Source organism: Rhinoderma darwinii, chromosome 9 (genome assembly GCF_050947455.1).
Source record: "Rhinoderma darwinii isolate aRhiDar2 chromosome 9, aRhiDar2.hap1, whole genome shotgun sequence".
Taxonomy (NCBI): domain Eukaryota; kingdom Metazoa; phylum Chordata; class Amphibia; order Anura; family Rhinodermatidae; genus Rhinoderma; species Rhinoderma darwinii.
Window position 1 is genome coordinate 63,887,862 of NC_134695.1, and position 15,630 is coordinate 63,903,491.

General features: G+C 42.7%; 1 protein-coding gene across 4 annotated transcripts in view; it reads right to left on the reverse strand.

Moving 5' to 3' along the window:
• The window catches only part of SHANK2 (SH3 and multiple ankyrin repeat domains 2), a 474,104-nt gene that overhangs the window by 324,810 nt on the left and 133,664 nt on the right, over positions 1 to 15,630 (reverse strand). For all 4 annotated transcript variants that reach the window (XM_075837984.1, XM_075837983.1, XM_075837982.1 and 1 more), the window contains exons 3-6: positions 8,957 to 9,160; positions 8,210 to 8,281; positions 6,770 to 6,878; positions 5,574 to 5,725 (exon numbers count right to left, since the gene is read on the reverse strand). In XM_075837984.1, the coding sequence (XP_075694099.1) occupies positions 5,574 to 5,725; positions 6,770 to 6,878; positions 8,210 to 8,281; positions 8,957 to 9,160 (537 nt within the window). The remainder of the gene's footprint in view (positions 1 to 5,573; positions 5,726 to 6,769; positions 6,879 to 8,209; positions 8,282 to 8,956; positions 9,161 to 15,630) is intronic.

Below are 15,630 nucleotides of genomic sequence, written 5' to 3' on the forward strand. Positions count from 1 at the left end.
TGTACTCCAATTTCTTGACGCAACTTGTGCCAGAGTTCTGGCGTGTATGGCTACGTAAATCTGTCCCATTGTTGACACTTCAATTTTAGACTACCAATCCTCCCGGAGCAGAAGTTTTATAGACTACCATATCTTCTTTTTTCCGGTGATGTTTTCCTGCTCTGGGAATATGGGGGGGGGTGACTCGTGTATGTTTCAAGCATTAAATGCATATTTATTGAACGCAGCAATTCACGGCTTTCAAGAGCTGACAATTAAATAGATATTTTGATTATTCCTTTATGCACTAGCATAATAACAGACAATTAATAGAAGTTGATTATTGCGGTGTGTGTACTAGATTCTCTTTGCTAAATGTGTCTCCTGTGTCAGTGAATCATTAGAATAGGGTTTGTTTTACTTGTGTAATGCTTAGAAAATATTTATAGGATTTTATAAAGTCCCTGAATTAAAGACACAACAGTCTAATCCCAAGTAATCGCTTAGGCTACGTTCTACGTTCTACGATGCTTGAGAAAAGTCCTGCTGGACTGAAACGTCGCACGGGTGATTATAAAGCTGACATATTTTGGAAGTGCTGTCTCCTCGTCTATTTTGTCTATCTGATATTGGGGACCACGGATCCGGTCCTATTGAGGCGTGCACCCACTTGTGGTCCAGTGCTGTGGTAATTTTCTGCTTTAAATATATAACTCCGACGCACGATGTATAATTAACTTTAGGTATCTTTCTAGAAATGTTAGACGCTTTTCTCTTCCTTACACTGCCTCTTGGCTGGTAAACTTGACATCAATATTTTGCACTAAAAAAAATATGGCGCAAACGTTAATAAATCTGGCTCTTATGACTTTGCTTAGCCAAGACCCATTTCTAGACACTTCAAAACTTTCGAGGATGGTGCAAAAGTTGTCTAAAGCACATATTAAATTTGGCACACACCATGTACTCCAATTTCTTGACGCAACTTGTGCCAGAGTTCTGGCGTGTATGGCTACGTAAATCTGTCCCATTGTTGACACTTCAATTTTAGACTACCAATCCTCCCGGAGCAGAAGTTTTATAGACTACCATATCTTCTTTTTTCCGGTGATGTTTTCCTGCTCTGGGAATATGGGGGGGGGTGACTCGTGTATGTTTCAAGCATTAAATGCATATTTATTGAACGCAGCAATTCACGGCTTTCAAGAGCTGACAATTAAATAGATATTTTGATTATTCCTTTATGCACTAGCATAATAACAGACAATTAATAGAAGTTGATTATTGCGGTGTGTGTACTAGATTCTCTTTGCTAAATGTGTCTCCTGTGTCAGTGAATCATTAGAATAGGGTTTGTTTTACTTGTGTAATGCTTAGAAAATATTTATAGGATTTTATAAAGTCCCTGAATTAAAGACACAACAGTCTAATCCCAAGTAATCGCTTAGGCTACGTTCACATCAGCGTCGGTTTCCGTTCAAGTTGACCTTTCCGTCGGAGGAACCGATGAACGGAAACCATAGCTTCCGTTTGCATTGCAATTAACTTCAATGGTAATTTTTCCATTGCAGTTGGTTTCCATTCCGTAAAGTTTCCGTTTTTTTAGCGGAAACAATAGCGTAGTCGAAAACGCTATTGTTTCCGTGAAAAAAACAAAACTTTACGGAACGAAACAACTGCAACGGAAGCTATGGTTGATGCGAACATACCCTTATGTAATAATGTGCAATTATGCATCTCTTTAATTATGTAGATTGTGGGTTCTTATGCTTTCCTGACATTTACACAATGTGACATTAATGAGGAGGGGTATTGTTTCTCTTAGTTCAGATAAAATAGGTTTAGGAACATGTGAGCATTTCACTGTATACATTTGTTTAATTAACATCTGTGCCATTGCACTAGGTCGTTAAAAGTTTCACCAATTTGGACAATGCCTACTTGTTAGAAAAACCCCTTGACAAAAAGAGTCCCCCTGCTGGGACCTCCAGTGATCAGCTGTAATCCGTGAGTGGAACTGGTCTGTAAGCATTCAATTTCCCTGCAGCGCCACCACAGGAGAAATGAAGCATTACACAGTGCCTATTCAAATCAACATCTATCTGTGTAATGCAGGACAGGTCCTCCAGAGCGAGAAATGCTCTTTGTAACTGCTCTTCAATCTTACCAAGAGATGAGGATCCCGATCAGATGACCTTCTTCCAATAACTAAGAATTTCCTATTAGCGTGTATGGAAATTAATTTTCTAAACTGGGCAATAATCTGGTGGTTTATACAAACTGCATAAAATGAAAAAATGGTTCACATGTAACGTCTCTCCTTGCTCACGCTCTCCTGCAGTACATCGGCCTATATTTTCTAATAGTGGCCAAAGACATAAAATGAGTGATTTGTTTTTATTTTTGTATTGAAAAACCGTACATAACATTTAACCCTTTGCTGCCAGGACAATTTTCATACTTTTAACATACATAAACAACATATACCTTCCCCCTTACCCATATATTTTCAGAAAGTAGACACCTAGGCACATTGTGAAAACGCCACCCAACACTTTACACTCATGGGCGCCTTCTGTAAAAGGGCTGATAATTAATGTGGGGTTCACTGGCTAGTGTCACCCACTATTACTACCTTCCTTTATTAGGGTCACTAGGGTTATGCCTAGTTTCCCTACCTTTTCTCTTGTTTAATACTTATCTAAGTGCTTCGGTGATTCACGACACAATTGCATAGTAAACAAAAGGTTTATTACGAATACAAATCACACTAAGATATAAAACACAAAATACACAACACAGTAAATATATTCACTGTATAGTATCAGTACACCTCAATACACATAATAACTTAATATGTATTGAATATACTGACACTACACGCGGCACAGTATTATTAATAAGATATCAACCGTACTATACTAACACCGCCCACTTATCCAAACATACATATACAGGTTACAATGCGCACACACTATGTATGTCCCATTCTCACCTAGCTCTAACTGTCCCTGTAACTATATGGTTAACTTTTGTACGGTTGGGGTAAATAGAGACAAGGGACGTAAAGGGTTAAATACCAGGGGAATATGCAGGTTGTAGTGAAGGAAAGTGTTACCAGGGGATGTGTATGTAGTGTAAAGGGTTAACCAGGGGAGTGCAGGAAAGGGTTAACCAGGGGATGGTGCTTGCTGTATACGGGATGGGGTAAATAAGCTAGCTCGTTGTCTAGCGGAGGTGAGGGTTAATCAGGGGAAAAATGGTCGTTGTATAGGGGGAAAGGGTTTAGTGTAGCTGCTGCTACACGTGGAGATGGGGGTGATGCTAAGGCGTTGGTGGAGCGGTGATGGATCAGGAGGGAGCAAGAGAGGAGGTCCGTTGGTGTGGGCGAGCAGGAACAGATAGAGCGAACGCACCGGCGCAGGGCTATTAAAAACCCGCCGGTGGGCTCGTTCCTAAGCCAGGCGCAGGCACAATAGTACAGCTTACGCCCGGCTCACATGGGTCGGCGTGATGATATGACGTCACCGGCCGGGTCATGAGCGCGTGGAGGGTGGGGGAGACAGCGTGTCTCCAGGCCCCCGCTGAGTAGGGAGGCAGGAGAGTCAAAGGCAAACTCTCCTGTCTTCCTGGACAAGACGATGTCTAATTGTCCTGTCCGGTTTTGCCTAAAGCAATTCTCCATGATCAGGGCTGTTTCTACAGCTCTGGCTCATGGGACACGTATATATCTTTCTATATTAAAAGGGACACTTCCCTTTACACCTTCATGCAATTTTGTATCAAAGCGTAACATTTTGTAAAAAAAATAAATAAATTCATGTTTGTGGATAAAACTCTGACCCAAGCAGAGCCTATAATGCACAACAGCTCCTAAAAATAAGAGTTCAAGACGTCCAGTCACTTCTATCCTCTCACCTCTTTAGTAGAAACATAAGACACCCCACCACCCCGCCTCCTAATCACATATCCTCCGTCATAGGTAAGAGTGGTGATATCCTGAAGAAAAGTTACTGTAGTTGTGAAATGTTAACTGAAATATTTATAGAGACCTTTAGAAATAAGTTTTCCAAAGTGCCTGTAACGCAAATGTCAAGTTTTCAAAAATAAAGTAAACAGCTTATTATAAGCTATTGAGACAGCTCAAAATATACCAACGTCTGTGACCCAGGGCAATAGCACTAATTAGCTTAACTGATGTGGTGATACCTATAAGGGCTCATTCATGTATCAGGCGTGAGGATCAGTTCCCTCCCCCAGCAGGATATTGGCCTTGTGGTCCTAAATGAAGGGACATAATGTTAAAGCGGTTGCCTCATCAGACAGTATACCATAGTCTTAGGATATGCCACCAATGTCGGATTGGCTGTGGTTTGACTGCTGTATCAGCAGCATTAGGAAAGCGGTCTGCAGCCTCTGCTCGCCCCTTTCTTCGAGGCTGTGTCGTCGCCCATTGACTATAATGGGCTTACCATGTGGCCTAGAGAGAATGTCAAGCAAAGTTGACAGGAGACAAAGTAGCACAGGACTTTTAGCACTGCTGTCACTTCATTCTAGAGATTGACACAAGTCACAGCAAATGGACCCCGCTGATTGGACATTGATGCCTTATCCTAGAAAATTTGGCAGTAAAAATAGCACAACTGATTCCCACTGAAAACAATGGTAAGGGCCTGTTCACATCACCGTTCATTTCCGTGTCGGGGTTCCGTCGGAGGGTTCCGTCAGGTGAACTCCGCAACGGAAAGTGAAAGTGACAGCTTCCGTTTCAGTCACCATTGATCTCAATGGTGACGGAAACATCACTAATGCTTTCCGTTCGTCACCATTCCGGCTGGTTTCCGCTTTTCCGCCGGAATCAATAGCGTAGTCGACTGCGTTATTGATTCCGTCGGAAAACCGGAAACCAGACGGAATGGTGACGAACGGAAAGAATTAGCGATGTTTCCGTCACCATTGAGATCAATGGTGACTGAAACGGAAGCTGTCACTTTCACTTTCCGTTGCGGGGTTCACCCGACGGAACCCTCCGACGGAACCCCGGAACGGAAATGAACGGTGATGTGAACAGGCCCTAACAGTTGTGCCATCAGTTTCCCTCCAAGCTTTAAATTAAAAGCCAGTGAAGACTGAGCCTTACCCACAGACATATGTGAATGAGCACAAATACATTTTCTTCTGAACCTTCCACATTTACATTAGGAGAGCTTGGGTTTACTTAAATTTCAATGAATACTGAGCACATGGGAGCGTTTTCAAACACATATCGTGGAAATGGATGGGTGCTACTTATAGGCTGAAATTCTATTACACAATGTACACAGGTGAAGTGCAAATTACTGCAAGATTTTTTTCTCTCATGTTATTACTGGGCAGCGCCAGGTATAAACACTACATCTCTCGCAATGCAGATCAGCAGAGCATGCTCTTTACAGACATTGAAATAGGAAGGGGATGCAATCAAATGTGAACTACTGCAACCTGAGAGCTAGAAGGAAGGCAGCGGAATTCTGAATATAAAAATTTACATTTAAGCCTATAGATATACTATAAGAATCTCCGGATTGAATAGAGCAATAGAGCAGAGGACCTACCACAAGGGCTGTTTGTGTTTTTGCTCGGGCAGCTTTGTGCAGTGGCGTCATTCCATCCTTGCTCCGGAAGTCAAGATGAGCGCCACCGTTACGGAGAGCTTTTATCACTTCAACAGAATTGTCCAGTTGTGCAGCGAGAGAAAGCGGGGTGTCTGCAAGAAGAAGGGAGACATTTAGATTGTAGTGACAGGACAGCTCAAGGCACATATGTTTCTATTGTGAAGACAACAAGCTATGCGGTTTTCCTAAGAGCAGACGCCATGTTGCCCCTTTGCATCAAAATAAATTAATCTTGCAATATCCTCAAAGCCGTGTATCACTGAAGGGTTTCTCCAGTACAAGCACAGTATCTCTGAAGTAAGAAAACTGTGTGGCTTCACTTTACAATATACTGTTCTACTACAAGCAGCGATTCAGCCCGGGAAAGCAGATCTCGTGGACTTTGGCCACATGGGCCCTTGTATCCAGATAAATAGGGCACATTCACAAGAGAGGAGTGATACATAGGATTCTGTAGAAGAGGGCTCCCAGCGGAAAGCACACGGACCGTTTTCACAGCAGTTGTGAGGTTCAATGTACAGGGTGGGAAATTGCCAAAGTCTCCATCCCCACCCTCCTTCCCCCAAACCACAAACATTTAATGCTTTTATGCAACCATAAATTCAATCAGGAATTTTGTCTCTACCAATGATTTGTTGGTTGACACCATTGATATTTGTCTTCATTATTATAATTCTCCTTATAGTTCTTTTCCCGGGGACTTTTTCAAGGGTCCAAAAGTTTAGGCCAGTGCTTCACATCAACTTCTGGTTCGGGTAGAATTACAAATCACTGCAACGTCACATTCAATGTTTTCATATGGGGGGGGGGGGGGATTGCAGGCAACGATTAGAATTCAGTACATGTCGTAATTCTTAAAATTATTGCATGACTTTTTCCCCCGCATAGGAAACCATTGAGGATGCGGTAACTCATGATTTTCCTGCGGCAGCGGAGCCCTAATGACTCACTGTTCACCTTAGTTGAGAACACAAAAAAATTGCAAGAACTGTGATTAGTCAATTGCATTAATGCTTGAAAATAGCACAATTTTTTTTTTATATATCATCTAACCTGATATTATAAGTCTATCTATACATAGCCACTAAATATTTGTACCTATTGAAAAAGCTCAGGTGAATGCATGGTATACTTACCACCAGTTTCTGGATCATGGTAATTTGGGTCCAATCCCCGATCTAACATTTTGCAAACTTTCTCCGCTGAACAGTGCTGAATGTAATCCATAAATTTCCGCAAATTCGCCTGGAATTATAAAGAAACTTTACATAAAATAACATTCACAAGGCCTGTTTGGAAGTGACTATTACTATGCAAGTTTCATGGAAACAGATGAAATTTTAGTTCAAGAAAAATATATTCACATTTCACATTATTTAGTTCTGCAGATAACTATCTGGGTTGAATCAAAACTTAAAGGCATTATACCATTAGAACAACCCCTGTCCATATATCCTAAGAGGTCATAGATGAGGGCCCCCCTGCTCTATTAGCCAGAGTAGAGAGCCGCTGCAAAAAGCGGTTCCCATTTCGGACGACTCATGGCAACTATGAATTACATAGTCAAATGAATCAGCTAGATGTAATACCTCATCACTCCTGCAGCGACTGCCTATATTGATCACAGCTGATCGACCAGGGGTTGCAGCTTCTGGACCCATGTCGATTACCTATCACCAGTGGGTTCTCATTTAGAGCAGGGGTCCTAAAGATACCACCACCCCTATAATGTGAAGCTGCAGCTACTGTTTTGAAATTATTAGGAAAATTCTTAGAGAACCTGTGATTGACAGGCCTATAAAAAAAAAAATAGATACGTTTGATACTCTTAGGCTATGTTCACACAGAGTTTTGCAGGAGGAATTTCTGCCTCAAAATTCCGTTTGGAAGTTTGAGGGAGATTTTCCTCTCCCTGCACACCGATTTTCGCTGCATTTTTCGCTCGCGGCCATTGAGCGTAGCAGGGATAAAACGCCACGAAATACGCTTTCTCTGCCTCCCATTGAAGTCAATGGGAGGTCAGAGCGTAAACGCCCGAAGATAGGGCATGTCGCTTCTCTTTCCCAATCAATGGGAGGCATTTTCGGGCCGTTTTTGACGAGTTTTTTGGCGCGGTTTCCACGTCAAAAAAACTGTGTGAACATAGCCTTATAGTTGTATTAGTGGATACAATTACACCTACCTACCACTGCTCTCCCTTTAAGTGGCAGTCAGCAGTTTTGAATAGGATCACAGTCTGTGCCAGTTTCTATAAATGTGCCCCAATACTAATAATAATTCTAGAACAGCAGAACACAGACACTAGATCTAGAGCAAGTATAACAGAACACGTGACTTCAGGATAATGATACGCTGATACCTGTGATTAAAGAATAATAACACACTGACACTTTGTATATTATAACAATGTTACACTGACTCATGATCTTAGAACAATGACCCAGAGTTATTATCCCATACCAGAATAATATGATCTTTGCCATCACTTATGTCCATAATGACATGTTATACTATTATATAATACGCTGATTATAATCGACACTGTTTAAATAAAGGAGAAAATACCTTTTACGTACCTTGGTATGCAGCTTGGCGATCTGCTTCTCGTCAATACTGGACTGTTTGTACAATCTTTTCTTATAACGAAACTGCAAAGAAAAAGCAAGTGTTTCATTAAAGTAGACAATTAATGGATTTTGTGCAAGCCGGTGTATAGTCTTTAAAGGAAATGTCCGATTTAGACAGCTGCTGATTGCAGGGGGTTCTGTTGCTGGGAGACCCCCAGGATCAGTTATTAATATTACAGGAGGAACCGAACCGCTGGTTAATTGTTTATTTGGAAGAAAATATAAAAAAACATTACAGGGTGTCCACTGAAATCAACAGTAGTCTGTTGTTTCTAATAAACGCCCGTGGTCTTGAATCATAACGTTAAAGATTTTATAAAAATTTTAAAAAGTCCATTAGAGGCTGTATATGTATAAAAAAAACAAACAGGCAAATACCTTTCAAATCTACGGTTGCTTCTGCACTGAAGGTTCGATGGTCCTCCGCCGGTCTTTGTTTACTAGGATGCAGCAAATTATGTGCCGTATTGACACATCACGTGAGGGCCATTGATTGGCAGCTGTGGTCATTGTCACCACTGCGGTCTAGTAAATAAAGCGTGGTGGTGGATTGGAAAGGTGAGCATTTTCCGATTTGTTTTTTTTTATCAAAATGCAGCTTATACTGAGCTTTTTCCCTTTGGAACAAAAAAAACCTTAATAGGGAGTGGACAACAAGTGAATAACTTTTTGGAAAATAAAATCCAGTTCACTGACCTCCAAGGAAGGCACGCCTCTGCTCATGGGTTGGGGATATTCCCGGAGTAATCGTTCTTCATCGAGAAATTTTCCATCTCTCCCATTGCTAAAAGGTTGGTAAAGGCCGTAGTTAAGAACATCCTTCAGGCTCTGATTGAGGGTGCATAAGATCCTTTGCTTTGCTACCCAAACCGTGGCATTGGGGTTGAACCGGATACATTTCTGTAAACAATGAAAAGTGAAAGTTTATCATCAGCATTAGGGATATCGTTGTTGTTGTTTTTTGTGTTTCCAGAATATTTACTACAAAGTAGCAAAAAAAAAAACAAAAACACTTAATCTTGGGTCATGTTCAGACGTGACCGAATTGTTGCAGATTTGTGGTGCAAATTCCACGCAGCGAATCAATACATAAAGTAACATACATGTAGATGAGGTTTTCAAAAATTCTGCCCGCAAATATTAGCATGTGCAGATCTTCAAAATCTGCAGCATGCTCATTCTTCTGCGAAAATCACAGCGATTCTTACCGTGGATTTCACCCTTACAACGTATGCATGGGAGATTACTTACACAATGTCTGGACATAGGGCATGTTCATACTGTTTATTTTCAGGCGGATTTCAAACCGTAAAAAGTTTTGTATTACACTTCGAAATGCAGTTGAAATATGATTGCAAATAACTTATCATTGATTTCCATATGAAAAATACTGTGTCGTTTATACAAAGTGTATATTTTCGCTGCTGAATTAAAAAATGGCTTGTACATTTACGCTTCGTATAAAAAAGTGACATGTCAATTCTTGAAACGCAAGCTGATTTTCCATTGACAAAAAAAAACCTCTTTGAAAATACACTTCAAGATACGCCTCTTCAAATATCAGCTCCAAAAATGCCTGGATTGAGGGGCTGTTTTCTCTTGAAGTCAGCCTCGTATTTTACGGCTTCCCATATATGCCGTGTGAACATGCCCTTAGCATTACACATCCTTCACATTCCCAAAACGATAAAAGGATAATATGGATTCTGTTTATTGTGTGTAAACGAGATTGGGAAATTGTCTTAATGGCAGAAAACCAAGTGGAAGAGCAATATAGGGAATACTTTAGTGAACTGCCCAAAAAGCCATTCCCTAGCATAGGGCAATTATTGGAATCACTCCCTCTAGCTGCGGGATAATTCCCATTTTAATCTAAAGGGCTGCGGGGAATACAACTTTTGTGACTGCCCTCTAAATAAGAATTCTGGTCTACAACTTTATTGCAAGGTATATATGAAATTCCGCGGCCGGACAATCTCCCGCATTTGCGGGCCGTGCTCCCATTATAAAGTATGGGAGCACGGTCCGTAAAAATCAAAAAATAGGACATGTCCTATTTTTACCAAAGCTTTCTACGGCCCAAACACCTTCCCGTAAATATACAGGAAGGCGTCCGTGGGTCATAGAAATTAAAGTAACCGTATTTTGATCTGCAATTACGGTCCGTAAATGCGGACCAAAATTACGGTCGTGTGCATGGGGCCTTAGTCTCTACTATTGAGGAAGGATCCTTCGTACGAATCATCACACGGGCAATTTAATCAGCCACATTGCGGCGAGTCATTCTCGTATGTGTATGGTCGGCTTAAGGAAGGACTTGGCTGTCTGGTTTAGCAAACTCATTTTAAAATATTATTTTAGAGAAAAGAGAGAAAAGGCTCTTCTCTATTAGCCCTAGTGGTTACATGAAGCGTCTCACTGGAGGATCCGGCATTGGGAAACCTTTCTAACAAGTAGGGATTGTCAGAAGCGGACCAGCCTTTTAAGCAGCCGCCTTTATTGCTCCTTGGCATTAACTCTGCACATCTAATATTCTATATACCACGGCATCTCAATCTTTCTCTTCTGGGGCTTCACCAGCCAGAACTTGGTGATGCCTGGGCCTTACGATTGGTATTAGTCCATGGCAAAAAATAAATAAATAAATGCCTTAATTTATCTTAAAATGTGTCCCCCTGAACCCAGTAGAACATTAAAATAGGCACAAAAGCAGTGAGTCACAACTAAACCAGAAATTGGTGCGTCCATTGCAAGCCCTTTGCAGCATATATCCATTTCTGTCAAACCTGCGTACCTAGCCGCATCTCGAGGGGCGCATCACAGTGTGAGAAGCACTGCTCTATACTTATGTGTATGATGTTCTGTTGTGGGAACCTACTATTCTTTTAGTGTTTTGCTAATAACTTAAAGAGGTTGAACTGGATTAGAAAAGCACGGCTGCTTTCTTCTTTTTTTTTTTTATTCTTTATTTTGTTGACCCAAGAGGTCCATTTTATAACACAAATGGAACATACAACAAGGTAATGTACATTTAGGATACATAAGCCAAAGACAACTGTACAGAAAAAACAATAAGTACATTGTTATATAATAGCATACTGAATGAAAAAGAGAGAATAACGACAAGGGAACAAGAATCTCTAAAGTGTGGATGGAGCTAGACTCCCAATCTAGAGAATGAGGAAAGAAGGGGAAAGCGGAGAGAAGGAGGAGAGGGGGGGGGGACCCTCCACAGCATCCCATAGACCAGGGTGTTATTACGGCTGATTAAAGGGATGCGGCTCTCAGATGATGTCTTTATAGGAGTCCGAATCCTGAAAAACTATCCATTGGGCCCAAGTTTGGCAGAACCTGGAGCTTGAATCGTGGATAACGGATGTCAAATCCTCCATATGCATGATGTCGTTAACCTGTGAAACCCAGAGGGACAATGTTGGGGGAGATGGATCCTTCCATCTTAGTGGGATGCAATGACGAGCTGCCATCACTAGGAAGTGAAGCAGGGAACGCTTATACTTGTTCGCTGGAATGTCGCAATGATGAAGAAGGAATAGGGCCGCATCCATAGTTACATTTGTATTTGTAACTTCCATTATCACCCTTTTTATACCTTCCCAAAATGAGGTAAGGAGAGGACATGACCAGAAGGTATGGAGGAGAGTACCAATGTCTTGCCCACATCTCCAGCACATAGGAGACACTGTGGGGAAGATGTTATGTAGGCGGGCTGGGGTCCTATACCAACGTGAGAGTAATTTGAAGCTTGCCTCTTGGTATCTTGAACAGATGGAGGTTTTTTGAACCATAAGGAGTATACGCTGCCCTTGTGCGGGGGAGAAGGATATCCCCAGATCTTCTTCCCATTTTGACATGTATGTAGGAGTGGGCATATCTGGGGGGTCCATGAGAATTTTGTAGATAGCGGACAATGTATGTCTAATCAAGTCAGAGCCTGTACAGAGGGTCTCTAGTGGAGTCTTTTCCTCCTGGTAGGCCATAGGGGCTGGGATAGACGTCAAAAAGTGTCGCAGCTGCAGCGAACGCCAGTGTCCCAACGGAGGGAGATCAGCAATCTGGGCCAGATCTGCAGCAGAAAGCCATTCACCGTCCTTTAAGAACCGATCTGCACGATACCATCCTAAGGACTGCCATACACGGAAAATTGGGTCCGTCAAGCCAGTGGAAAAGGATGGATTGCCCAGTATCGGAAACATAGAGGAAGGGACTGGCAAGCAAGATGCCCTTACCGAGGGGAGGGAGCAGCATACTAGTGTTGGGCCTATAGTAGGGTGATGATGGAGATGCCTGAGTTGGCTACGGTGCAGCCATGGAAGGGCCGATATTGGGATAGAGTAAAAACTCTGCTACAAAGACACCCAAGACTTAACGGTCGCATGTCTGCACCAATCGACTATCCGAGCAAGATGAGATGCAATGTAGTAGGTGCGGACGTCAGGTAATGATAGGCCTCCCGATGCCCTAGCTCGGCACAATAACGTGCGGGAAAGACGTTGAGTCTTACCATTCCATACAAAACGTAATCTGAAGAGAATTGACCGTTTTAAAGAACTGCGTTGGGATGGCTATGGGAAGGGTTTGGAATAAATATAGTAGCCTAGGGAGAGCATTCATTTTGAAGATGTTACAACGGCCCATCCAGGTAAAGGCACCTTTGGCCCATCTGGCACAATCTGCCTTAAGTTCAGCAAGGAGTGGGGGAAAATTTAGTTGGAAGAGATCTCTCAGGTCTGCTGTTAAGCGAACCCCAAGGTATTTCAAAGCTGTTGGATTCCATTTAAAACTGAAAGATTGTTTCAGGGTTGCGGAAAGATGAGGTGAAAGAGAGATGTTCAGGGCCTCGGACTTAGAGAAATTAATTTTAAAGTTGGATAAACTTGAAAACCGTTGGAATTCCCGCATGAGATTGGGAAGGGAGACAGTTGGATTGGTGAGGAAAAAAAGCAGATCGTCTGCATAGGCCGCCACCTTGTTAGCTGAGGTATTCGTTTCTAGTCCCTTCACATCCGGGTTTGCACGTATATGGCGTAAAAGGGGTTCTAGTGTCAGTATAAATATCAAGGGTGAGAGGGGGCAACCCTGTCTGGTGCCGTTGTGTATAGCAAATTCATCTGAGAGAAGGCCATTTACTCGAACTCGGGCGGATGGGCATGTATATAGCGACATTATCCAGCCCAGCATATGTGATCCAAGGCCCAGACGTGAGAGGGTTTTTTCCATAAAGGTCCAGTTAACTCTATCAAACGCTTTTTCTGCATCTGTAGATAAAAGCATAAGAGGTATATTGGAGATTTTGGCCTTGTGGATCAGATTGATGGCTCTAGTTGTGTTGTCTCGTGCCTCTCTACCTGCCATGAACCCTGCCTGGTCCATATGTACGATTCCTCCAATCAATGGTGCGAGACGATCCGCTAGAATTTTAGCAAGCAATTTGATATCTGTATTGAAGAGGGATATGGGTCTGTAGCTGGCACATTGTGTAGGGTCTTTCCCAGGTTTGGGGATCACCGCGATATGCGCCCTAAGGGCGTCAGGAGGGATGGAGGAGGAGGCCGAGTAAGAATTAAAGGAGGCTAGAAAATGTGGGCCTAGGGACGTCATAAACTTTTTATAATATTGAATTGTAAATCCGTCTGGGCCAGGTGCCTTCCCTGTTCGGGAGTGCTTTAAAGCGTATGAGAGTTCTTGTGTGGTAAGTGGTTCTTCCAGGCTAGTAATGTGGTCTTCCGATAGGGTGGGTAGACCAGAATCCGCGATATATTTAGAAATGTGAGATCTGAATTCACTGGATGCCACAGACGGATTGGTAGAGTCAGTATTATATAGGGCAGCGTAGAAATCCCGGAATGCGGAAGCTACGTCCAACGGCAGCCGAAGCCGTGTTTGTGAGGGGGATACTATAGAGGGTATGTAATTCTGGGTTTGTTGGGTCCGCAAGGCTCTAGCCAGAGACCTACTACTTTTGTTGCCATATTCGTAGTAATGACGTTTACATCTAGAAAGCGTAGCCTTGGCTCGAGCCATTAATAAGGTTCGCAGTTCCTCTCTTTTACGGAGGAGGGCACTCCTACACTCCGGGTCATGGGAACGTTTATGTGAGATCTCAAATACCTCAATTTCAGACAGCAAACGGACCGTGGCCACCACCCGTTCTTTCTTCCGGCGGGCACCATGTTTAATAAATATACCCCTGATCACGCATTTATGCGCCTCCCAGATAATGCGAGGGTTGATGGTCTCTGTGGCATTAGTTGCGAAGTAGTCAGCTATATTACTTTGGATATCAGCAGTAACCACTGAATCCGAGAGAAGCGTTGGGTTCAGTTTCCACTGAGATTGGCGGTATAGAGGGGAATGTAGAGAGAGGGTCAAGGTGACTAATGCATGGTCTGAAAAGGAAATCGAGTCAATGTCGGCCGAGCGTATAGAATGCAGCGAATGATGTTTGACGAAAAAAAGATCAATTCTGGAATATTTGTCGTGTACTGCGGAGTAAAAGGAAAAGTCCCTATCTGCTGGGTGTAGGAGACGCCATGTGTCCACTAATTGGTGTTCGTGAAATGATTTCATAATGCGGCGCAGATGTGCCCTCGAGAATGAAGAAGAACCTACGGAAGTGTCTAGTGTGGGATCTAGCGCAACATTGAAATCCTCTCCCAGAACAATGGTACCCTCCCCAAACTCCTCCAGGGCATTCAAAAAGCCAACAAGGGCTGTGCATTGACCAGAGTTGGGTAGGTAAAAAGAGGCAAAAGTGTATACTTGAGAGTCAATAACTCCTTTGATGAAGAGCATCCGTCCCAATTCATCACTGCGAGACCCCCTGAACTCCCAAGGAAGAGATCTAGAGATCAAAATGCTTGTCCCCCTGGATTTCGTGTCCGGAGAAAGACTATGATATGCATTGGGGAACCATGCGCTAGAGAGTTTAAAAGGTTTTTGCTGACATAGGTGCGTCTCTTGGAGGAACGCCACCTGTATATTTTTGCCTTTCAGCAAATTGAAAAGTATGGATCTTTTTCCAGGGCTGTGTAACCCCTTGACATTTATTGAGCCAATAATCAGGTCCGTTTGTGTGTGCTGCGACATATCTGTCCTGGGCTGCGATGGAGGGGAAGGCAAAGTAAAGGGCAAAAGGAGGACAGATAAAGATAAGAAAGAAAGAGAATAAGACGACACACAAGAAAGAGGCCCGAAGGCCGACTCTTATACGGTACAAAAAAAAACCTGTAAAGGAAGGTTGTAAAATTTGTGGGGACCTGGAAAACCACGGGGGGGGGGGGAGCCCCGTACCGCATACATAATCATCAAACAGTAAACCATTTCTTCCATCGCCTACCAGTGGGGAGGCG